Consider the following 23540-nt stretch of genomic DNA (forward strand, 5'->3'; position numbering starts at 1 on the left):
AACAGCTAGGAGGAGTAAGGGAAGTAGGATTGGACAGAGAAAGAAACTGGGGCCAGAGGTCCAGGTCATCACCCCAACTCCCATCACCCAGTCATCAACCAGCAGCTGGGGCCACAACGGCCTTGATCCTGAAGTGGCACCTGGCGGTGGTGCTCCGTGTCGTCTGCTCCAGTTGCCTACGAGGACTTTTACTTCCTATGCATCTCCACATTTACTATTCTATTTTATCTACCAACTAGCCTGTGAGGTAGACAGGCCGGTAGGGATCATTCTTCCCTTATTCCTCACTAATACACAGGGAAATCTAGGTCCAGAGAAGGTGAAAGACTTGCCCAGAGTCACTTAAGACTTGTGTCTGGCTCCCACCTAGAGTGATCTCTACTCAAAAGATGGTTCATTCTTTTCTACATCTAGACTTTATAGAACTGTGGAATATAAGAACCAGAAGAGAAGGCCAGCTAGTCCAGCCACCTCACTTTAAAAGTAAGAAAACAGGCTGGGAAGTGGGGAGTGATTTCAGCAAAGTCAAGCTGCAAGTCGGTGGCACAGCCCAGCCTTGTGACTAGATTTCCTGCACTCACAACCAGTTTTCCTGACCTCTGATATGCCAGGCACAGAGCACCACATAAGAGGTAGAGACATGAGCAGGTTAGAGGCCCAGCCCTAGAGGATTTCAGAGTCCAGTAGGCTTGCTTCTTCAGTCCTCTTGAATACTTTCCATGAGACAAAGTGAAACATTTTATTCTAGGCTTGCTTTCTTATATCGCCTAGCACAGTCACAGTCCAGAAGAAAACAGCATTTTGTGGCTTCAGAATAGGTAATCCATGTTCTGTGTTTTAAACTGTCAACTGACAGATGCTTATAAAGTTAGCACTCCATGCAGACGTGCACAGATGACTTCCATTGACTCCCCCCTAGCAAGATTCATTTCCAAAGCAGTCAGGCAGAGATTTCGAAGAAAACAGATAACTGCTTTCTTTTCCTCCTTCTCTTAAAATGACTTGACAATATTTGCAATCCTTTATTCTATTTCTAGGACACAAAGACGGTATCTGTCTGAGGTAAAGTGGGTGGGTTTTTGGTCTATGAAGTCACAGACCCATCCCCACTCCAGACCTTCCCAGTCTTGTTCCTGCAGCCAGGAGCAAAGTGACGCATGCCTGCCTCAGAGGACAATGGCCCTCAGGTTATTCAGCTCTCACCACTGGAGTTTCCTAGTTAGAGGGGGCTGTGCCCCCCATGTTTTCACTCTCCAGACTTTAACTTCTTTACTGGTAATAACTGGTCACTGTTTACAGCTCCTTTTCTCTCCTCTCTATTGGAGTGGTTAGTCAGTCATCTCATCCCTACTTAATAAACCAGGTAAACTGAGGCAACCTAACAAAAATTCCACCTCCCAGGCTTCTCAATGAGCTCGCCACAGGGGCAGAAACTTGCATACATGCCTTGCCTAGAAAGCTCCAAAACTGCTAGAACATTCTATTAAGAAATGTGTATGGGGGGCATAGACCTTAAAAGAAATTAGACGGCAGACCAGAAAATAATTTTAATGCCAAGAAGAAAGGACCAATCCACTCTGTCACTTTCCTTGCTTTGGCTCTACAGATTCCTCCTTCCTGTGACCTTGAGAAGGTGGGAAGAGCAGGTCATGGAAAGAGTCTGTCAGACTGGTAGCCTGCTCCCAGATCTGGAGGAAGGCTCATATCCTTTAGACCTGGGAGTAGATGTGAAACAGTATAAATAATTTATATGTGGTTCATTGCTTCTACCAACGCCATCCAGTTCCTCCTTATAGTCACAGAGCAGCTGCATCATCCTCAGACCCATGAGGAACCAAGGTTGCTTTTAAAGAACCTGCAAAATAAAATACATGATGAAAAAGGGTGAATTTCTTGGGAGTGGTGGGGTAGGGAAGAGGAGAGAATATGGGAGAATCTTTGATTCACGAACTAGGACCTAGAGGTAGAAAGAGAAGGCGGGAGAGAAGAAGGAACAAGGAAAAAGGCACCTTCTCTGCTGTGGGGCATCCTTTGCTGTTGTTCATGTTGATATTCTTCATGGAGATGAGGGTGATGCTGTCTTTCTCTCCATTGGCTGTGGAGCAGCTGGGGGTAGGAAGGAAACATGGGTATAGACGGGAGGAGCAGGGGTGGGCAGGGTAGGGGTCAAAGGACGGGGGGATTGTTCAAACTTAGACCTTTGTTTGGATAAACCTGTATTTTGGTGGTGGACCAAATGAAATGAGACTGCTTTGCAGCTCAGAGGACATGTATTTGAATCTTAGTTTTCCTACCTGCTATTTGTGTGATATTGACCAAGTTACAACCTCTCTTTTAAGTCTCTTTCTTTTTTTTTAATGTATAAAATGCAGTAATATCTGCCTTAAAGAACTGCTCTAATGATTTGAAATAATATTTAAAAATATCTACCACGGAGCTTGGCACATTCAAGATATTGACTAAGTGATTCCTTAAATAAATATCTTCTTATTTAAGGGGTATAGCAGAATCTAAATTCCTGGCCGTTTCATAAAGGGGTTATAGAGGCTTAGTTCTGGGCTGAGGAGTTCCTGCCTTCTCCCAACACCTGATTTTTCAGGCCCAGCCCTGTCCTACCCACCCCTAGCCCTGGCCTCAGTGGAGGCTGTCAGGATTCTGTGTGTGCGTGCATGTGTGTGCATCTATGTGTGTGTGTGTGTGTGTGGAGGAGGCAGGCAGTACTGGGTCCCTCTTGGAGTAGACGACTGAGGGCTCAGCTAGGTGATTCCTTCCTTACCCTTCTGACAGTCTTACCTTTCAGATACCCCTGAACTCCCAGGTTTCTGGGGATCTGTAAAAATCCAAAGGCACAGATTGGGGTCATATACTGTAACTCAGAAACCCAACCTGCCCCTCAAAGCCCACCCAAGTGGACCTTCCCATTTCACTTAGGGGGGTGCCATTCCTTCCCTCAACTCCAGCCTGGGTGTCAGTCCCAGAATCTAGCTGTGGGTCCCTCAGAGGGGCAAAATGGGGCCCTGAGGGTCAGGGCATGTACCTTCAGACTCCTTGTTCTTCCGACACTTAAACCTTAGACTGACCACACTAACTAGGACGATCACCACGACCACCAGGATGGCAATGAAGCTGATGACACCTGAGCGGGGAAAGGACAGGGCGAAGGGGGGCTGGCCAAAGGGGGCAGTAGGGGTCCAAATCCCCCACTCAGCCACATGCTGTGCAGACAGGGAACAAAGTGAATTCCCCTTTTCTGCCGGATGAAGGCGCTCTCAGCCTGGCCTGAGTGGGCTCCCCAGCCCTGCCCCATCCCCCATGAGAACACGGGACCCAGCAGAGCCCAAAGGAGCTGACGGGGGTCAGTGGAAGCTCCTCCCCACCAGGGCTTCTTCATCAGCCAAACCCTCTAGAATGAATGAGTGAGATTTGAACTTGTGTTTCCAGACCCAGAGTCCAGGTCAGGGCAGGGTGGGGTGCCCTGTCACGTCCCCCCTTCCCCTCCCTCTCACCAAATGCGGCCACAGTGAGCACTGTCTCTGATGTGGGGCTGGGCAGGATGGCTGGGTCTTCTCTTGTCCTCAGGCTCATGGTGGCTGAGTTAGGAGTAACATTTTGAAAAGTGTCTACAATGGAGTGGGGGTGGGTGCATCAGCGAAGGGCCTGGCTAGCTGCCCTCCCACCGTCCTCGGGTAGGGGACTACAGAGAGTGTGTGCCCAACAAAAAAGACTTCCTCCCTGCCGCTCGGCCAGATCCTGTGAGGATGGAGGCGGAACAGGGTGATGTGGGGGCACAGGGATGGCACTGCTGGTTGCTCGTGTTACTGGTTCCAGGGGACTCCAGAAAGGTCAGGATGCTTCCCTCATTATGCTCTTCCCACCATCCCCTAGGGGCCCTTTTCCTAGAGGAAAGGCATTTGTGCTGCAGAGAGAGGGGGCCAGATGGGTCAAGGTAGAGCCATCAATGTTTAGCCAGGGGTTGAAGTAGGAGGAAAGAAGGGCACCGGATGGTTGTGCCCAGGCCCTGATCAAACAAGCCAGGCTGCCAGTCAAGGGGCACACGTTTCCGGCCCTGTTAGAAGTGGTACAGCCACCCATCTCGTCCCCTCTTCAACTCACTGCACTGCAGGCCCGATCGCTGTTCCATTGCTTCCCTTCACGCCCACCCCCTGCCCACCTCATGTCTGGGAGTGTAAAAAACGCCTGGGCCAAGGAGTGGGGTGAGAGAAAGGGGGAGAACAGGGCGGACCTCCCCTAGTGCCACCACTGCTGCCGCCATGGCTTGGGACACCTGGGCCTGCTCCACCCAACAGCGGGCCAAGGTGGAGGGTGGGCGGGCCCGCCTGCCCCTTCTCCCACGCTGCTGGGAGAAGGCCAACTGCCCTGCGGAGTGTGCAGCCCTTTCCCAGCCTTCCCTGCCTCCCTTTCCGTCACTTTGCGTTCTGCTGCTCCTGCCTGTCCCCTCTGTGCCTCTATCAGTCCTGAGGCCCGGCTCCTCTCACCTTCAGTGAGACAGGCCCAAGCCCCTGTCTCTGCTCCCCACCAGCTCTCTCGTCCTCTCCCAAACTGGGGTGCTGCTGACAGGGGTCCTGGCCTTGAGACCACTCCCTGTGGGGCAGGCCATGGGTCCGCTGAGGAGAGGAAGAAGGGACCCAGCCAGACATGCCCCAGGTGCCCACCGTGCACGTGCGTGCTTCTGTAGCTGGGGCCGAGTCTGGCCTAGCCGGGGCGGGGAGTGCCCAGGCACGGTGCCTGGCCTTAGGGCCATGGGTTTACTGGCTACCGTGGGGACCTGTGAGGCTATCTCTGGAGGTGCTGTGGATTAGGAAACACGCATGGGCCTGTTTAGGGCCTCAGCCAGCATGTCCACTGGGAGGGCCCGTTAGTCACCAATCCTCCTTTTCTTTACTGCTTTCGATTGCAGCAGCAGCCATCCTCTCTTTCACCTCTGGGCCTCAACCTGTGCAGCTCCGTCTGCCTGGAATATGCCCTGCCGCCCTCTGCCCACAGTCCTCACCTGGCTAACTCCTTCTTGGGCCTCTGCTTAAGAGGTCACTCACTCTGGGATGTCTTCCCTGGTCCCCAAGTCTGAAGTGGCTGCAGTTTATCTGGGCTCTGAGGGCACCTTGTCCTTAATCCCACCACAGCCCTGCCCACCCTGCTTTGCTATTGCCAGTGAGGCCCTGCTCACTTGACTTCCCCCACTGCCCCACTGGTCCGTGTTCTCCTTTAGAGCAGAAACTGGTCCGTGTTCTCCTTTAGAGCAGAAACTATCTGCTTCCTCACCGCGCCCTCCCTGGATGGCATGGTCTGAGCAGCCGAGTACCTGGGGTGCTGGCGTTGGGCAGAGGGCTTGGGCTGCTGGGCTCTGAGGACAGCCTGTCTCCTGCAAGGACAGAGGTAGACGGCGAGCTGGAGGGGGGTCAGGTTTGGTGACCTCACAGTCATCCCCCCATTTGCGAACACTTGGACTGCAAGCAGGTCTGAAGGGCTGGGCAGGGGCCAGGACTGGCAGCTTGGCAACCACATTCACTCAGCTGTGTAGGGAGAACTTGACTGTGTGGTCAGGTTTAGATGACTGAAGGCTACTGTAACAGACCATCCGGGGCTACAGGTGCTCTGTCTCCCTCTCTTCATCCCTATAGCTGCTATAGTCTTTCTCCCTACCGCCTTCTACCCCCAACCACTCGTCTCTCTCCTCTTCTAAGGCATGTTGGACTCGGCCACTCTAAAAAAAGTCCATAGAGGAGCTTGCCCAGATGTCTGCAATGCTCTGGCCTCGGCCCTAATCACCTGAGGTCACTGGAAAACAGGCCCAGAGCTCCTGCTGCCCTTCCTCGGGCCCCAGGCCTAAATGCCCGAGTAGGCCGTGTGTGCTTGGTCTTACCCTGAGGGCTGGAGGGCTGCACTGTGCATTCGTGGCCTGCAAGAGAAAGCAAAGCACGTTGACCATCTTGGGAGGTCCTTGCCCAGCACAGAGCCCATAGAAGAACCCAGGCCTTTTGGCTTTCCGAGCCTCCCCGGTGGGAAAGCAGACACACTCGGCCGAGGGCTGAAGGATGTGGCGCCAGCCTGCGGTGCTGGCTTCCCGAGACTGTGACTCAGTAGCACCATCACTACCACCTTGTGTGTCCCAGAGTCCTTTCTTGTCTCTTCAATCCCACATAGGTTTTATGCCAACCTGACACAAGGTCACAGAAGGTTCTTTCAAACAAGTGATATGTCCAAGGACAGAGGACCAGTGACCTGCCACCATCTAGACACGTACCCAGGGCTCCAGGGCTCTAGGCTACACTCTCACTACACCACTGAGCCATCCATTTCCGCCTGTGAATACAGTCATCCTGGCCCTGCCCCAAGGAAAGTGGGTGGACAATGTGGTGAATAGATGGGGTTATGGATTAGGCTTGGCAGTTGGTACCTGGGCTGGAGTTAGGGGCCTACACAGGAGGCAAGTTCTGCAGGACATACAGCAGGCAGGGAAGCTCTACAGCTAGTGACCAGTTTACTCTTACAGGCGGAGGTACTTCAGAAATAGTTGTTGGACAAACCCAGAGACAAGTCAGCTCCCAGGAGGCTCCAGTCAGAAGACCCATTAGCTTTTTCAGATGTGCACGCATATGCCTGTGAGCCTCTGTGCCGATGTGTGTGTGTGCTTGTGTGCCCATATATGTGTCCCCTGTGTGTGTGTGACCTGAAAGGTCAGGTTGTGTTTGCTCATTTTCCACAATGAAATCATTCCTGAAACCTGTGAACAATGTGAAAGGAAAACAACGTGGGGAAGTGGAGCCGCCCCACTGGGTTCCGTCCCTCTGCTTGTCGGGCTGGGCCTGCAGCCCCGAGCCTGGCCCTCATGCTGCCCTCGGCCCCTCGTCATCAGGGACGCGCCCGGTCCCAGCCTGGGTGAACAGAGGCCACTGGGGGTCAGGGGCCTGCCCAGCCTGTGGCAGCCTGCCGGGCTGTTTATTTTCCTTAGCCACTGCCTTCCTCCATGGGGCTATCACTTGGATAGTGTGTAGTTAATTGTTTCCAAGCCCAAGCTTGCCCAAACCGTGGCCGTTTTTCTAGGTCACCATATTTGATAGCTCTGTCCCTTTATTGGGTGGGGTGCCACGACGGGGGTTAAAACTTGAGGTGCCCCAGGCTAGAGAGAACTCTTCCCAGCTGGAGAGAACCCTGGGAGAACTCTTTCCATCCAAGACGCGTCCTGAAGACGTCTGTCAGTTAAGAATGAAGCATATTTAACGAACTGTCTAAGCTCTATTAGGTTATAACTTTAGCCTTTAGTGGAAGGGCACTTTGTATAGAAATAAAACTAGTGTCTGGGAAGGAGTTCCAGAGTCAGTCTCCAAGTCCCGGTAGCCTATTCACTCTTTGTCTCCTGCCCCTTCCTCTTACCAGAACTTTTTGTCACTGGTAGGGTTTTGTGCTAGAGGAGGGACTTACGGAGCATCAGTTTCTGCAGACCAGGGTGCCTCTGATCTCTGGGCCGGTGGTCACGCGAAGGACAAAGAGCATCGGCCACAGGGATTTCTTACTTTCCTGCAGCCCCTCCCCGATCCCGACCTGCTTCATTGCAGCCTTTCTCTCCTTCCCCTCCTGCCACCACTCTGTTTTCCACAGCAGCATAGTTTAGTAGTTAAAATCATGAATTTGGGAGTCAGTGAGGCTTGAGTTCAAGTTCTGACTCAAGATCACTTAGTCTGACCTGGGCCTCCATTTTTTTTTTAAATGCAAGTGATTTTGCTACCTCATAAGTCATCGTGAGGATATGAAGTGCTTATAAAGCACTGAACATGGTGCCTGACAGATAGGCCATGCTCAATAAATGCTAGACATTTGTACTTTTGCCCCATTCTTTCAAATCCTTCAAATCTCAAGTCTGCCCAGGCTCTGTGTACCCACAGCCAAGTCCCTCTGTGGGCCTGAATATCCCCAAAAGGATTGCTCTGTCCACCAAATGGAGGGGGCGGTAAGTGCTCTGAGATCTTGGGATGCAAGGTTAGGAAAGTCAAGAGGTGAGTGTGGCTTAGGGAGAATTTCCCTGGGGCCTTCCTAGCTCTGGCACTTGCCTGAGACAGGACAGTGGGTAGGGAAGCTGGGAGAAGCCTGGACCTGTGAAAATACCACCTTATAAGTGTCACCTTTTAGTCTCCGCTGCCATTTCTGTGGTTTCTACAACAGCCTAGTCCCCCAGGCCCACACCAAACATGCAGCTCTATCCTGGGGGGTGGGGGGGAAGATGTGGGTCATCAGAGTTTTACCTGCAGCCCACGGGCTTTTAGAGAAAGGCAGAGTGTTGTGCTACTCAGGTCCTCGCACCGCCACCGAGGAAGGGCCCTCCTGCCTCCCATCTGAGCACTCTTCCTGGTCTCTTGCACCACACCTAGCACAGGCTCCTACATCTCCCACGGAGGGCTCAGGGAGGGGGAGAGGGCGAGGAAGGGACGACCGAAGGGAAGTTGCTGCCCTGTGAGTCAGAATCTCCTGGATTTCTCATGGTTCCCAGCAACTGCTGCCTAATTAGAGGACCCCTCAGAAGCTGCTTCAAGACCCATCAGCTAGCAGAGCCCATCTGAGAGGTGCTGTTTCCAGATCATCTCCTCCGGGCCCCTGCGTGAGGACGGTTGTGTACATCCTCTTTGGCAGATACCAAGGTTCTTTGTATCTAATCTGAGTCCTTCTTGTTGTGATTTGAGCTTAAAGTCAATATTTGGTATTCCCAGATTGTTGCTCCTCATATGAAAGAATAAAAAAAAATCACCTGTAAAGCCCAAAATGCAGCCAATTTTGTGCTAGAACACCCAGAAAGGAGCTTGCTGGCTGCACTCACACCAAGACAGTCACTTGCCACGTTTCAGGAGGCCAGCCTCTATGGAGACCCCAGTTCTCCCTGGAAATTTTCCATGAAAGGGTTTAACCATATCTCTATTTCACCCTTGCCTGGGAATGACCGCATCCCATTCCATCTGATCCCCCTCTTGAAAGGGCTCTGGGGTTTCCCACAGCTCTGGATGGTGAGCGTGTGACCCGGAGAGGGCGGGCCGCCCAGGGAGAGGAACCGCTGCAGGACAGGGGCAGGTGCTGCTTACCTCGGAGCAGGAGGAAGCCCAGGATCGCCCAGCACAGCTGCACCGCTCTGCCGGTCCCCATGGCGGCCGCGCCTGCGAGAGGAGGCAGCGGCCCCGCCGTAGCTCTGTCCATAGTGGAGCGGAGAGAGGGAGTGCTGGGGCGGGTGCGGGCGGGGGCCGGCTCCCCAGGAGCTTCCTGTTAAAGAATAGAAGGAAACAGATTGGGACCGGCTCCAGGGGCCCTGCTCAGCAGGCAGCACAGATGAGGATGTAAGGGCTGAAGGAGCAGCGAAGGCACCGGGCTCCGCGTGGCCTGGGCCACAGCCACTGTGGTCTCCTCCAGGGCCTGGGCACAGATACCAGTGGTGGCGGCCTGTCCCCAAGCCCCTCTCTTCCTCTTCGAAGGGCCAGGTCCCCCCGCCACCACCACCCGGAAGTTTCCCTGGAGTCAAACTCCACTCGCTTCCTGTACTGTCCCACCAGGTCCTCCTCTCCCATGACTGAGCCCTGGGGTTCTGCCTACCACCACTGCCCACGCTCTGTGGACTGAACTCTCCGCCATCAGGGCTCCCAATGCAGATGGGATTCCCAGCATCTTTCAGGGAAGCCTTACAAACATTATCGTTAATCTTAACCAAAAAACAAGAGCACGTTCTTGGAACCTCCCTCCCTTCCCTTCACAGGGTCAGGTGTCCCCTGGGCATCCACCCAACACAAGTCCTACTGTACTGGTACTCTGCTGCAGACACAGACCACGTTGCCACTTCAATGCCTGACATACTGCAGGTCCTCCGTACAGACTTGCCAAACTAAATAAAAAGATTTAAGAGCAGGGAGTAGAATTTTATTGTTGTGGATTTCCTCCCAGTCTGTGCCCTCCAGCCTGTGACAATGTGCTCATATATTTGCAATCATTATATGACTTTCTCTTATTTTTTATTTTTTTAATTAATATTATATTTTGAAGCATCACAAATGTACAGAAAAGTTCGAAGTACACTACACAGAACATTTTTTCCTTGACCCACTTGAGTAAATTGCCCCATCCCCCCTGAATATTTTAGTGTATACTTTCTACAATCAAAACAAAGACAGTCTCCTTCATAATCACAACGTAGCCATCAAGGTTGAGAAATTAATCTTGATATATTAATATCTAATTCTCAGATTTCTTTCAGATCTTGACAATTGTCCCAATAATGTCCTTCAGAACAAGAGTCCAGTCCAGAATTACTCACTGCATGTCTCTTTAGTCCCCTTCAACCTGGCACAGTTTCTCTGTCTTTCCTGGACTTTTATGACCTTATTTTGAAGGTTACCATCCAGTTATTTTGCAGTATCCCTCATTTGGGTTTGTCTGATGTTTCCCTTTGATTAGATTTAGGGTGTATGACCTTGTCTTTGCCTTTATCAACTGGTGCATGATTTTGATTTGTTCCCTTACTGAGGATGTTCACTTGATCACTCGCTTAAGGTGGTATCTGCTAGTGTATTAGTATCATAGAGCTGCTGTAACAAATTACTATAAACTAGTGGCTTATAAAGATGGCAATTTATGCTTTTATGGCTCTGGAGACCAGAAGTCAAAATCAGGGTGTTGGCAGGACCACAGTCCCTCCACAGGGTCTAGGGGAGTAGCCATTCCTTACCTCTTCCAGCTTCTGCTGGCTGTTGGGCATTCCTTGGCTTGTAGCCACATCACTACAATCTCTGCCTCTGTCTTCACATCTCCTTCTGTGTCTTCTCCTCTGTGTGTCTCTTATAAGGACACTTGTCACTGAATCTAGTGCCCATGTGGATAATACAGAATGACCTCCACATCCCCAAGTTCTTAACTTAGTTAGATCTGCATAGACACTTTTTTCAAGTAAGGTACATTCACAGGTGATGGCATTAGGAGGCTGGACCTTTGGGAGGTGATTAGGTCATGAGAGGAGAGCCCTGATGATTGGGATCAGTGTCCTTATAAAAAGGACCCCAGGGGGAGTCTAGTAAACATAATATTCCTCATGGAATTGTAGATTAATGATACCAAAATAAATAAATAAAATAAAAAATAAAGGACCCCAGGGAGCAAGCTTGCCCCTTCTGCCGTGTGAGGACACAACGAGAAGTCACCATCTGTGAATCTGGAAGTGGGCTTGCTGGACACCAAATCTGGCATTTTGATCATGAACTTCTCAGCCTCCAGAACTGTGAGAAATGAATTTTTGTTGTTGATAAGCTCAGTGGTATTTATGGTATTTTTGTATAGCAGCGTGAACAGACTAAGATGCATACTATAAAATTTACTCATTTAAAGTGTACAATTCAGTGGCTTTTAGTATATTCAGAACCCTGTGCAGCCATCACCAAAATCAATTTTAGAACATTTTCATTACTTCACAAAGATCATACACCCTTGCAGACCTCTAGCTTTTAATAAAAAGGCTGGAAGTAGGGCGTGAAGAGGTGGGCTGCCCTGCTCTTGTCTTACCCCCAGTGACCCAGAGCTGGAGTGAGTCCTGGAGGCAGCCAGGTTTCCCCCACCCCCGTCATGGCGCTGTCCCGCTCGCCTGCTCCGAATGCCTCAACGAGTCCCCCTCCTTCAGCTCCTTCTGCTGACTTCTAACCCTGCCTTCCTTCAGTGGGGACAGTGAAGGAAGAAAGGCTGCTGCTTTTCTTCCTTAGGCCCACAAGACCACTTCCACCTCCCCGGGAACTGGAAAACAGAAGTGACCCCCTGTGCAAAACTGAGTCGGGGGCCTCCAGACTCTTTTCATCTTTGGTTCCAGTGCTCAGACCTCGAAAGCCAGGGCTCTTCTTCTCTGTGAAATAAGAGCAGATTCTTGATCAGTTTAGAAACCATCTGACAGGCTCCATGACAACAAAAAGAGACAGAGGGGTGAGTCTGTGAGCACTCCAGTGGCTCAGAAGAGCCCTCCCGGCATGAACGATGGCTGCTTGCAAGCCTCCAGGACAGGGGGTGGAGGGGGGCAGGTAGTCTGCAATGTCCTGGTTTTATTCAGCAAACTTTTTTGTCCTACATCTGCTATAGTACCTGGCACTGTATAGACCTTGGGACACAGACAGGAATGTCCTGCAGGGTTTGAAGAGTAGGAAGAAAAGGGAGCTCCCACACACCTGTAACATAAGACAAAGTGTGACAGACGTCAGGAGCAAGGTGGGAAACACCACTATAGGGTTTAAGGAAAAGAAAGCTACTTCCATATAGCAACCTGAAGAATACATTCCTGAACGAGGTGACACTTGAACTAAGCTATAAAAGATGGTTAAGGTTTAAAAGGTAGGAATGGGGGATGAGTAGCTCACAACAGTGAGCATGGAGATGGAAAAGTGAGAGAAGGCTGGGACAGTAGCCCGGCCCTGGAAGTTCCACCCCCCTTATCTTTCTGAAGCCCTTCAGGAGATAGATCCAGGATTGATGAGGGATGGAAAGAGAAGAATTAGCCATCAGAAGTTTCAGAAACTGGACTTTTAGACTCAGGGACTGGAGCCCCAGAGGTAGTACCTGTGAGAGTGATGGGATGTGAGTCTCAAGGAGGCAGGAGGCAAACAGCAGTGGCTGAAGCCCTGGACTGTGGCAGAATCCAGATTCCCTTCGGCTGAGGTCTAAGCAAACCAAGGTGAGGAGGAGAGGATGACCAGGGCCTTTGACCACATCAGGAAGGGCGCAGCCTCCTCGCTGGGCTTCACGGCCTGCCTGCCACTGACCCTGCTCACTTTGCAGGTCAGGTAAGCAGCCCAGCGACCTGAGCCTAAGTGAGGTCCCTGAATGCTGAATGTCAGCGCGTGGAGCAGCTTAGTTGATACACAAGGAATCAGGAAGCCACATCTTGCCTCCTGGGATCAAGTCACTGGGTGAAGGGAGTGACTGGGGGCTTCTTGATCGTGAGACTGGAATGGAGGATGTGCAGCAAGGAACAGAATGAGGGATGGCTGGTCCCATGGAGTTAGTTGTGATCAAGAGTTATCCTTACAGACTGTCTCCAGAGAAAGGAGAAACTGGTAGGCACTTTTTGTGTCCTGGACACATTAAAGCACACATATTCTCAAATGAAGTAACACTCAGACAAATGCAAAAAGACATACAAAATTCACATTTGTAAAAACAAAGAAGAAAATAACCCTAAGAGAAAAGAGTGCCTTGCATGGGAATGATAAACATCCCATTCAAGATAAAGAAGAGGTGGTATATATATACAATGGAATATTATTCAGCCACAAAAAAGAAAGAAATCCTGCCATTTGCAACAACATGGATGGACCTAAAGGGTGTTATGCTAAGTGCAATAAGCAGGCAGAGAAAGACAAATAATATGTGATTTCACTTATATGTGGAATCTAAAAAACCAAACAAACATACAAAACAGAAATAGACTCATAGAAACAGAGAAGAGACCGGTAGTTACCAGGAGGGAGGGGCTGCGGATGGTGGGGTGAAATAGTTGAAGGGGATAAAGAGGCACAAAATGTCAATGATAATATAGATGAGTCACGGGGATGAAAGTACAGTGTAGACAATATAGTCAATATTGTTATGTCTTTCTATGTTGACAGATGGTAAATACAATTGCTGGGGTGAGCATTTAACAATGTAGATAACTGTTGAATCATTACATTGTAGATCTGAAACCAATATAATATTGTATATCAATGATACATCAATAAAAAATACACTTTAAAGAAGTTTAAAATAATCTCATTCAACAAGAGGTTATCCCTATGGTGGGGGAGGAGGGGAAAGGTCAGAGGGGAGCTTCTATTTTATTTGTGATATTTTTGTTCTTAAAATTTTTTTTAATAAATGTGAAACTCTTGAGATGCACAGAGCTGGTGGTTGGGCCAGAGAGATTTCCTATCTTGGAGTCCACACTTGCTAGTGTATTTGAGATACTGCATTAAAAATAAAGTGAAAGGAGTAACTTCAGGAAATCAGTTGGGGTGGGAGTGGCGTGTCCTGGTTGGGGGCGGGGCCTATTGTCTGGGATCTGGTAGAAGAGGGGTGGGCAGGCAGAGCCAGGCTCCTGAAGCTGGCAGGGAGCTTGGAAGGAGGTGCCAAGGAGTAAGGTTAAAGCACTATCAGAGTTAAGGGCTGGGCACGGAGTTGTTCCGATGTTCACGGAAGTGAAAGCGCAGGAGAGAGCAGAGGGTGTGTGTGCAGAGGGTGTGTGCCCGGTGAGCCCCATAGACGTGGCAGGTCAGGGTAGGGGCTCAGCTGGGGTGGCAGGCTCTCCTTTGCCCTGCTGGCCAGCAGTCCCGAGGGAGCCTTGCGCCGGGTGGACGATGTACCAGGTAGACTCTCACGCCCTCCTGCCAGGCTGGCCTGACTCCCTGCAGCGACCCCAAGCCTTTCACCAGCCTGGGCTTCCCTTCTCCCCTGCACATCCGGAGCTGCTTCCCCACCCCCAGCCTGGGAGCTCTGTGGCCTGGGCCCCAGAGAGTCTCAGGCTTTCAAGCAGTGCAGCAGGTCTAGGGCTTTCCACACGCGAAGGGACAGTATTGGAATGGGATGGGGTGGACAGTGTGACTGAGGAACCTAAGGAAGTGGTTTTGTCCTGGACAGCCTTCCCTAGACCCCACCTGCCTACCGATGGGGGGGCCAGGCTGGGGACTCAGGTTAGGAGAGGGGCTGCTCCCCGCAGTCTGCTTCTGAGGGTCCAGCTGAGAAAGGGGATGCTAGGGAGGAGAAGTTCCTTGAGCCTGTGGTGACCTGGCCCGCTCCTGGGTTTACAGTTTGGGGGTTTGCTACCCTCAGGCTGAGACCCCACGACTGCCACTCAATACCTAGCAGGGTAGAGATGGTCAGAGGTAGGACTGTGGCCCCCAGGTTTTGGAGGAAAACTCGGGGTCCTAAAAGAGGTGGAGGCTGGCAGAGGGTGTCCTCCATCTGTCTTGCACAGAGCCAGCAATCCACACAGGGCACCCCTCTCCCTCCACCCCCAAACCTGATCCTGAGACCTTGAGGGGGGATGTTATGGGGTGAGGTGTCCCCCTTGCCTCACCCTGAGCTTCTGGGGTTCATATCTCTTCTTCCGCTCCCTCCCCCACAATATCACCCATCCGTGGTCCATTAGTGAGAACTGAAGATGCTGGATGCAATGACTTTCCCGGGGCTTTTAGAATCAGCTGCCTGCTGCTGCTGGACCGGATGTGGGGCAGCAGCCCCTGGGGTGCTGTGAGTGCTGACCCAGGACAGATGACCACCTAGGAGTTTTGACGGAGGCCTGGGAAGAGAGAGTAGTGGGAGGGGACTTGGGGGCCAAACTCTACTGCCAGACTGTAGTGAAGCCCCTCTCTTTGTCCCTTTCTGAACAACCTTTATCACCTTATCTGTTTCTTTTTCCTCTCTCTCTGTCTCTCTGTATCTGTCTTCACTTCTGTCTCTTTCCTTATATCTCCTTTTCTTTCTTTTTTCTTTTTATATTCTTCTCTTACTCTCTGCCTTTTTCTTTTATTCTCTATTGCCATGTGTGTGTGTATCTCTGTTTCTCTGTCTCTCTGTTCTCTCTCTCTCTCTCCTTCTGTGTCTCTGTTCCTCTCTCTCCCTTCCTGAGGTGCTGTTTCTCGGTTCCCTTTGGGTGTCCGTCCCTCTCTATTTTGGTCGTTTTCTTTGTGCATATGCCCAAGTCACCCCCTCTCTCTGCCACATCCCTCCCAGGCTGGCCGCTACCCCTGGCCTTCTCCCACTGCGACCGGCTCGGCGGGCCAGGAACCCCAGCGGCAGTTCCCGGAGGTGCTGGGCGGAGCCCGGGAGCTCCCTCCAGGGGACGGGCTGCCCCTGCTCACCGCTATCGTTGCTGTCTTTGTGCTGCTGGCAGTCTGTATTGTGGTGGCCGTCCGCCTTGGGCCAAGACTACACCACGGCCATGCGGCTCTCCCCACAGAACCACCAGCCCCAAAGCCAGAGGACGGCATCTACCTCATCCACTGGCGAGTGCTGGGTCCCCAGGACGGTCCTGAGGACACCCAGCAGGGACCTCCGGTTCCTGGCGCCTGCCCTGGGCCAGATGGGCCTAGGCTCAGCGTCGATGAAGTGACATATCTTTAGGAGGGGCATTTTGGAAAGTTGGACTGACCTGGCTCAGAACAAGAAATGGACAGAGGATTAAGGCGAGAGCAAACTGGGGTCTGGCATCAATGCTTCCGAAGGGCATACACGGACCCAGCTGCAGCTGCCCTCTCCGCAGAACATTTTTAGGGGCAGCCCTGTGGCTGTGGACAGAAGAAATAAAAGAAATGGGCTGCTGTGAGCATTCCCAAGGCGCAAGGCCGCCCTCACAAAGGAATTCCCTCCTCTTCAGGGACCCCCAGAGCCCCGAGCCCCCTGCCTCCTTCTCTCAGTCTCTGTTTCCTCCTCCCATCCCTAATCTCCTCTGCTTTGGGTGCCAGCTTGGAAGATTCCTCCGGCCTCCCTAGCCCTGTGCAGGGATGTCAGAGGCTCCGGCAAGGAGCCCCGGGGTCTGCCTCCTCTGGGACTCAGGAAAAGAAGGTGCCCTTCCCCCGACTGAGAGACATCCTTCGGCTGTCAGGGCCTGGGCCTTCTCAACAACTTCCAAGGCCCTAGCAAAGCCTCAAGCTCCAACTGCAACTCCCCAAGTTGTTCTTGAATGGCTCCCGCTTTCTTGGGGCGAGGCTCTGTCTTGCCTTCCCAGGATGGGATGGAGGAGATTTGGCGGCTCTCCTTACCTCCTACTTTCTGTGTGCACGGGCCTGTTGAAACTAGTCTAGAAACCCCTGGAAATTTCCCAGAACCTTCCAGCTGGTGGGAAAACAGGAAAGGAAAAGGAGCTCCCTGGAGCTTGTCTGCGGGAGGAAGGAGCGGGTGAGGACCCACAGCGGGAGGGACACGGAGGTTGGGAAGATGCAGGAGGCCAGGAAGGCAGAGCTGAGCCTCCTAGTGGCTCTCTAGAAAGGCATCCCTTTCCCTGACAGCTCTGAACCTCACTTCCGTGCAATCAAGAACATGCAGAGATACTTTTATGGAGGGACCTCTGGGTACTTTACCTTGGGGAACACCTGGGGGCAACAAGCCAACCCTGGAGACTGCCCTCGGTGGGACCCCAGCACAGTTGGGGAGGCTGGGAAATAACAGAAGATGAAGAGGAACAGAGGTAGAAAGTGTCATGTGTGCAGAGGACTGGCTTGCCTCCTTTGGGACTGGTGAGAGGCAGCTTTATTGTTAATAGCTGCTCCTTCTTTTAGGCCAGCTGCACCCAGGGCACCGGGCTCATTGGTGGGCCTGCAGTCATACCTCTCACTCCTCAGCAACCTTGGCAGGAGGAGTCAACAGCTTGGGACATCAAGTCGGCCCTGTGGACACAGGTCCTAAGTGGTGAATTGGGATTTGAACGTGGGCTTGTCAGACTCCACAGCCTGAGTAGCACAGTGGGGGCTGGATGGGTGAGGGAAGCCCTTGATTCCAGGCTGATTTCTAGGTGTAGGAGTGATTGGTGTGACTGGAGGTACCTCGGGCCTGGTGGCAGAATGGCTGGGACAGCAGGGATGGGGGGCGGATCCCTCATCACACTCTTGGTCATCTTCCTTGGGGGCATTTGGTTCCTTCTGGCAAGTGTGTGTGTGTGTGTGTGTGTGTGTGTGTGTATGTGCATGTGTGTGTGTGCGTGTGTATGTAGCGTTTCTCCACAGGGATGCTGTTCTCAGAAATTCATTTTGAGCATTTGTGATCAAAACCAAGGGGGGAGGGAGAGATCCATTCTTGGGTGGAGCAGCTTGAACTGGTAGGAACGGGCCACCAGCCCTCCTAGGTGGGAAAATTTCGCCGTCACAGTGTTGCTGCAGCAACTCAGTTCTAATAGTGATGGCATAAGGTGCGGCAGGTGGCCGGCCGCGCTGCCCACGGCCCCCAGAGGATATGCCGTCTCCTCACATAAGCCCTCTCTCCACCTTGTCCCTTTGCACGCTCTCTCATCGGGGACATCTCTTCAGTGGCCCCTGTTCCTTTGAGCAGCCCCGTGCCCAGGATGCAGCTGTGTACCCTTCATGGCATCGAGTGCTGGCTTAGGCTCCCCCTGCCCACCAAGTCTCTACCAGAGACAAGGACCCTGAAAGGACAGGCGGAGTGGGGACTCTGCTGCCCCCCTCTAGGCCCTCAGCCTGACTTGGTGGGTCCTGTCCACACTGAAGCGGTACCTGCTCCCCACCCCCGACATCCTGTGCTAGGCTGAGGAGGAGTATGAGAAGTATGTCTGGGCAAGCAGATTTGGACACTGAAGATAATAAATGCCAATCGCTCCTATGGTTGAGTCCAGCCAGGAAAACATGGGTGATCTGAGGAATGTTTAAACAAGGGGACTGTTGAGAAAGGGCAGGTGCAGGGAAATGGCAAATGGGATGTGTGCTCTGGGATGGCCCTCAGCAGGGAGCCCCTGCTGGGCCTGGGGGGCGGGGGTGGGGAGCCCTTAATGGAACCTGGAGACAGACAGGGTTCTGAGAAGGTCCCAGAGCCATGAGTGTAGACGGAGAGACGCAGAGAGCCCCCAGTGACCTCGATACTGCAGGGAGGGAGCTGGGGGAGCAAACACCCCAACCTCATCCTCTTCCTTCCCTCCATTCTCCCACTAGGGCTCCCCAGTGAGGAACTTGAGCAGAAAGCCAGAGGACAGAGGGCTGGGGAGCCTGTTGATGCCATCCCAGGGCAAAGGAGGTGGAGAGGAGTGAAGAATAGGTCCAGAGAGGCCAGCGAAAGACCCCTGACATGATCCTTAAATTTTCCTGGCACTTAGGTAAACTTCCACACAGTCATGTCCTCACAACAACCCTCGATGACTATAACCCCCTTTCACAGATGAGAACACTGAGACTCAGAGAGGGGAAACCGTTTGCTGAAGGTTACAGGGCTCATCTTGAGGTATCAAGTCCAGAGACCTTTGCTGCGAGGCCTCCTTTGGGTGGGAATGGCTCTGCTGGGAATCTAGCTGCTGAAGAAACCTCCCCCCGTCCACAGTCTTAGGGGTTGCTGGGGGCTCAGCTAGGGGACCCTGGGCTTCAGAAGACATCTCTGCAGAGCGGGAGAGGCTGTTCCATGCTACTGATGAGCTATGGCTCTTGGGACAACGCGGAGGAACTGGGCACTACCGAGGTCTCCACGCTGCCCACAGGGACCTCCCCATCCTCCTGCCACAGGTGCTGGAGGGTCTGTGGTGACAGGGAGAAGCTGCTTCCCTCTTCTAGGAGGGTTCTGGAATGGGGGTGGGGAAGGGGTGGGGAACTGGGGTGAGGCCCTCACACATTCTCACTTCAACACACCCAGAGGACCTGGCTGGCACAACCTCCAACCCTCCCTCTCCCCCACCTCCCTGCACCCCTCCCCATCCGTAGCCACTGGGGCTAGTTTCATGGATTCCTAAAATTAGAAGGGATTTTCAAGATAACAGAATTTCACCTTCTCGCTTTTAGAGAGGATGACCAGAGAGAGGCAGACACTTGCCCATGGTCACACAGCGAAGGTGTGGCAGAGCTGAAGCCACAGCTCTGGTCTTTGACTCATGGCTGCTTCTGGCATCCCCAGATGAAGCAAGGGGCCTCTAAAGCCCATCTCTTCATGCTCCATCCAGAACCCATAACCAAAGACCCAGAAAGAAATCAAGTGTCCCAGGGAGGAGGGACCTCTCCCAGGGGAGGAAGGGACAGGGCTTGAATGCCATGACCACTCAGGAAGGCGCAGGGCATGGTGCTGCCATATCTAGCTCTGACCCCCTGGAGAGCCCCCCGACTCCTCTTCTTGCCCTCCAGCCTATCCCCTCACCCTGGTAGACGAGGTGGCAGCTGTTCCAAGACTCAGGGGCATCTGCCAGCCAGCATGTCTTCAAATGTCCGGCAGAAGAGTTTGGCCTGCTCAAGCCGATCCTGCTAACTAAAGCCAGCCTGGCCACCTGTGACATGGCAAACAGGGTCTGCCAGGGCTGGCACACTCCAGGACACAGGTTATTGCCTATAGGAGGTGAGAGAAAGACCAGACTCAGCCAGGGACCAGGCAGACCCTGGTCCCCAGTGCCACTGCTGAGTCCCACTCCCCCAGTCGGTAGAGATGGAGTTCTGGGAGACAGCCACCCCGATGGGGTCTGGGCTGTGTGCTTGGCCTGGGACTTCTCCAGCTGGACATTGAGTCTGAGGGCTGGGCTGTGGGGTTCAAGCTGGTCTGGGCCCCCTCCCCCTCGGGGAAAGTCCCTCGGATGTACTCACAGCCTTCATCGGGGCACTTTTATCATCAGGAGCGTGGTGTACTCGGGTGGAAGCTGCCCCCTTTCTTGCTGGTCCTCTGAGTCTCATTTTGTACCTGTAAAGTAGGGGTCATAATCCTCCCTGGACTCAGTGAGGTGGTCGGATGAAGCACCTAGAACAACATCTGTCATGTAAGTGCTCAATAAATGTTACTTATAATTATCATTGCCAGAGCTGAATCTTGCCCAGCTCTGGGACTAATTGCTCAGAGAAGAGCAGTGAATTTGTACCAGTGTTTGGTGAGGGGCCAGAGCTCCCAGCAGCATCCACCTCCCTGCACACTCACAGCTACTTGGTCTCAGAAGCTCATAGATGCTATTGCTGTAAACTGGCCCTTGATGCCAGCACGGCCGAAGCTTTGCTGGGGCATCTCATGCAGGAAACAAATGTTGAGGCCAGCCGCACTCAGATCGTCAGGTACCCCACAGTGCAGTGGGACGAGGATTGCAGCCAATGGCTCCTTGCCCCCATAGTATGTTTTGGGGGAGACTATTTTAAGTTTGCATCTGAGCCTGGAGCCCTGGGGTGGAGAGGACCAAGAAGTCTTCCCACTAACCCTGTCTCCCATCTGACCCAGGACAGATACTGAGGTCATTGGTCCCCTCAGTATGTGGGTACAATGTCTACTCATATTGTCCAGGAGGCCAGAAAAGGCGGAGTAGCCAGCAACCCTCCCAGTACCTCCACCTACTCCCCCATCCCTTTTCCTCTCACTTATCCTGTGTCAAGATTTCCATCAGCCCCACTCCCCACCACTGATTTCCGGGCTCTAGGAGGAGGCAAAGCCCTGACATTCCTGGCATTCCAGGTGCACCAAGCCACGCCTCTAGCTCCAGACCCATTTCCTAGCAGAAGCCCCAGTGTTCGGGAGGACAGCAGTGAGACATGGGAGAACCACAGTCTTGACCAGCAAGTCAGAAGAATGAGACACCACTCATGGGCTCGCAGTTGAGTCATCAAGGATCCAGACGCTGGACAGATCTGGGTTCAAATCCCATCTTTTCCTCTCACTGAACTGAGTCACTTTGAACAAGTCATTTTATTTCTCGGAACCACAATTTTCTTATCTCTAAAACAGGATGATGATTATCTCTTCCTCACAGAGTATGAATACAAAAAAGAGAAAATGCACATGAAGTGTACACAGCATGCAGTAAATATTTATTGAAAGAATTCATGGGTGACCTCAGACAAGTCATTATAAGTTAATGGTTCTAAGCCCCATATTCCTTCCTGTAAACCAGGCATAACAATAACATCCTTCATGCCAACAGGATTGCACGGAGAATCAAATGATTTGTTAGACACGAAAATTCTTTGAAAAAGAAAACTAGTGGAAACACAAGAGGCTATGTGTCTTACTGTCTGTCTTGCAGATCTGGAAATATGGGGGTAGAGGATGGCCTACCCGGCAGGATCATCTGCAGGAACCTGATGTAATATGACCATGCCAGCCCGTGGGCCACGCTGAAGTTCCTTTCTCTCAGACTGTGGAGACCTCAGCTGGGGCCGGACCCTGGACAGCAGGGTGGGGCTGGGGGCCTCCAGGTAAAACAACCAGAGTCCTCCTCCTCCAAGATTTCCCAAACTGCTGCCTACTTGCTCCCCTCCCTGCTATTGCTGAACCCACTATTCCAGGATATTACAGGCCCCACTCTAAAGACCAACCTCTGGACTGGTCCCACGCGCAGTATTGAGCTCAGAGTAGGTCCCACTAGCCACAGCCTCCACCTCCCTCTGCACCATACCTGAAGGCCCAGGAGGGCAAGCATCCAAGTGATGGGCAGTCAGCCATGTTTGCGAAGGGACAATAGAACTACCAGGGCGGCAGCAGCAGGGCTTCCAGGCAGGCCTGCACAGCCCTCCAGTAGATGCCCTGGCACCTGCAGGTGACAGTCAAACCCCAGACTCCAGCCCAACTCAGCTAGAAAGATTCAAGGCAGGGCAGGGCTGGGGGTCAAGGGAGTCAGACGCTTTGGGTTCCCAGTCGCCATGGGTGCCCCATAGGGAGCCAGCTGGAGTGGACGTGCCACAGTTCCTCGACCAGATGGCGGACCCCCTTGAGCAGCAGGTCCAGCTGCAGGGAGGCCAGGTGAAGCAGCAGCTATCGGAGAGGGTGGTGTGATGGCTTCCCCAGCCCCCAAAGGCCACCAGAGACACGCAGCAGCAAGATCAAGGCTGTCTTCTGGACTCAGCGACCCGAGGGCCACGGGACGGGTGGGTGCAGCTGGAGTGAGGCATCCGCGGGCACGACGAAGTGCAGGGCTGTGCTCCCCTCACGCTCCTACACCTCTGGACTAAGGCCCTGGCTAGGTCCTCTCCCAAGCTGGGTCTTTCCCTGGTGTCCAGCCATATACCCCAAGGCTGCTCGTGGATGTACCTTTAGGGACCAGGCTGGGCATACGACATCTCCGAGCTCCTGTCCAGGAGAGATTTGTTGATAACAGAGCAAGTGGAGAAGGGCACATGCTCACACTTTTACACCCACCCAGCCCCAGTGAGACCAGAGGTGTGGTGAAGAAAGAAGGCAGAGACTGTCCCAGACCCAGACCTGAAAGTGTCCTGTGAGGTGCCACCCACCTAAGGGACCACTGGGGACCTGGGCTTCCCTCTCCCCGAATCCACCACAGGGAGGACCTTCGTTGGCTAAGCTGCAAACCACAGTTCCGGGGTCGGGGAGGAGCGTCCAGAAAGCTGCCACCACGGCTGGGTCCCCGGGGACCTCAGTGTCAGGGCTCTGGCTGGCCAACCCCTGCAGAGCACAGGTTCTTTCCGAAAGACAACAGAGAGGAAAGGCCAGCGCTGTGGCTCCCGCTGACCACAGGCAGCCTCTCTGGATGCAGCCTGGAAATGAACGCTAAAAAGCAGTCGAAACTTTGTCCGCAAAGCTCCAGCGCTGGCATCTCACCAGAGCACAGCCAGGGGTGCCCTGGTGATGGAAATATTTTCTGCCCCAACTCTCAAGGCCCTGGTGGGCCATGCCCTAGTCTTGGGGCTGCAGGGGGAAGCTTGAGAAGCCCAGTCCATTCCCCTTTGCTACCCCAAACTGAGGATGTTCAGAAATCCCCCACACTCCCCTGAACTCCAGCTTCCTCTCAAGCTTCTGGGCCGAACACCCTCTGCCAACCCCGGGCAGGGCTCCACACGCTCACCACGGACAGCACTCGCATCACACCACCGGCCCTGCCTGGGCATTTTTATTCTGATGTCCAGATGCAGATCCTCTTCTTC

General features: G+C 52.9%; 3 protein-coding genes across 8 annotated transcripts; 1 reads left to right on the plus strand and 2 right to left on the minus strand.

Annotated features, from left to right (window-relative positions):
* Positions 1-1532: 1532 nt before the first annotated feature.
* On the minus strand, positions 1533-9244 carry ECSCR (endothelial cell surface expressed chemotaxis and apoptosis regulator). Of its 6 annotated transcripts, none has more exons than XM_017673106.3 (8): positions 9087-9244; positions 5882-5917; positions 5321-5380; positions 3507-3620; positions 3038-3136; positions 2794-2830; positions 2010-2106; positions 1533-1855 (listed from the first exon to the last, which is right to left on the minus strand). In XM_017673106.3, exons 1-8 carry the CDS (start codon positions 9196-9198, stop codon positions 1847-1849), a joined length of 564 nt encoding a protein of 187 aa, XP_017528595.1. In that variant the 5' UTR covers positions 9199-9244; the 3' UTR covers positions 1533-1846. The 6 variants fall into 6 exon arrangements, with proteins under 6 accessions (XP_017528595.1, XP_017528596.1, XP_073077871.1 ...); XM_017673107.3 differs by having other exon boundaries at positions 3507-3590; positions 9087-9240; XM_073221770.1 differs by lacking the exon at positions 5321-5380 and having other exon boundaries at positions 9087-9240.
* A 760-nt stretch (positions 9245-10004) lies between these two features.
* On the minus strand, positions 10005-22550 carry STING1 (stimulator of interferon response cGAMP interactor 1). Its single transcript, XM_073221483.1, is given in 14 exon segments — positions 10005-11872; positions 12577-12677; positions 16145-19255; positions 19834-19882; positions 19884-19960; positions 19963-20019; positions 20596-20640; positions 20643-20767; positions 20769-20829; positions 21718-21795; positions 21798-21938; positions 22111-22192; positions 22282-22499; positions 22535-22550. Coding segments are annotated over 12 exon segments (1131 nt in total). The 3' UTR covers positions 10005-11872; positions 12577-12677; positions 16145-19073.
* On the plus strand, positions 12588-16148 carry SMIM33 (small integral membrane protein 33). The gene is made up of 2 exons (XM_037015896.2): positions 12588-14360; positions 15727-16148. Exons 1-2 carry the CDS (start codon positions 14181-14183, stop codon positions 16114-16116), a joined length of 570 nt encoding a protein of 189 aa, XP_036871791.2. The 5' UTR covers positions 12588-14180; the 3' UTR covers positions 16117-16148.
* Positions 22551-23540: the final 990 nt, after the last annotated feature.

Source organism: Manis javanica, chromosome 14, assembly GCF_040802235.1.
Source record: "Manis javanica isolate MJ-LG chromosome 14, MJ_LKY, whole genome shotgun sequence".
Taxonomy (NCBI): Eukaryota; Metazoa; Chordata; class Mammalia; order Pholidota; family Manidae; genus Manis; species Manis javanica.

Excerpts from the sequence above, each read along its gene's own strand:
- ECSCR (XM_017673106.3), bottom strand. The coding sequence starts at position 9,198 with ATGGACAGAGCTACGGCGGGGCCGCTGCCTCCTCTCGCAGGCGCGGCC. Across the intron at positions 3,137-3,506 it reads GCTCACTGTGGCCGCATTTG|GTGTCATCAGCTTCATTGCC; the intron begins GTGAGAGGGAGG and ends TTCCCCGCTCAG. Across the intron at positions 2,831-3,037 it reads GAAGAACAAGGAGTCTGAAG|ATCCCCAGAAACCTGGGAGT; the intron begins GTACATGCCCTG and ends GGATTTTTACAG.
- SMIM33 (XM_037015896.2), top strand. The coding sequence starts at position 14,181 with ATGTTCACGGAAGTGAAAGCGCAGGAGAGAGCAGAGGGTGTGTGTGCA. Across the intron at positions 14,361-15,726 it reads CCGGGTGGACGATGTACCAG|GCTGGCCGCTACCCCTGGCC; the intron begins GTAGACTCTCAC and ends CATCCCTCCCAG.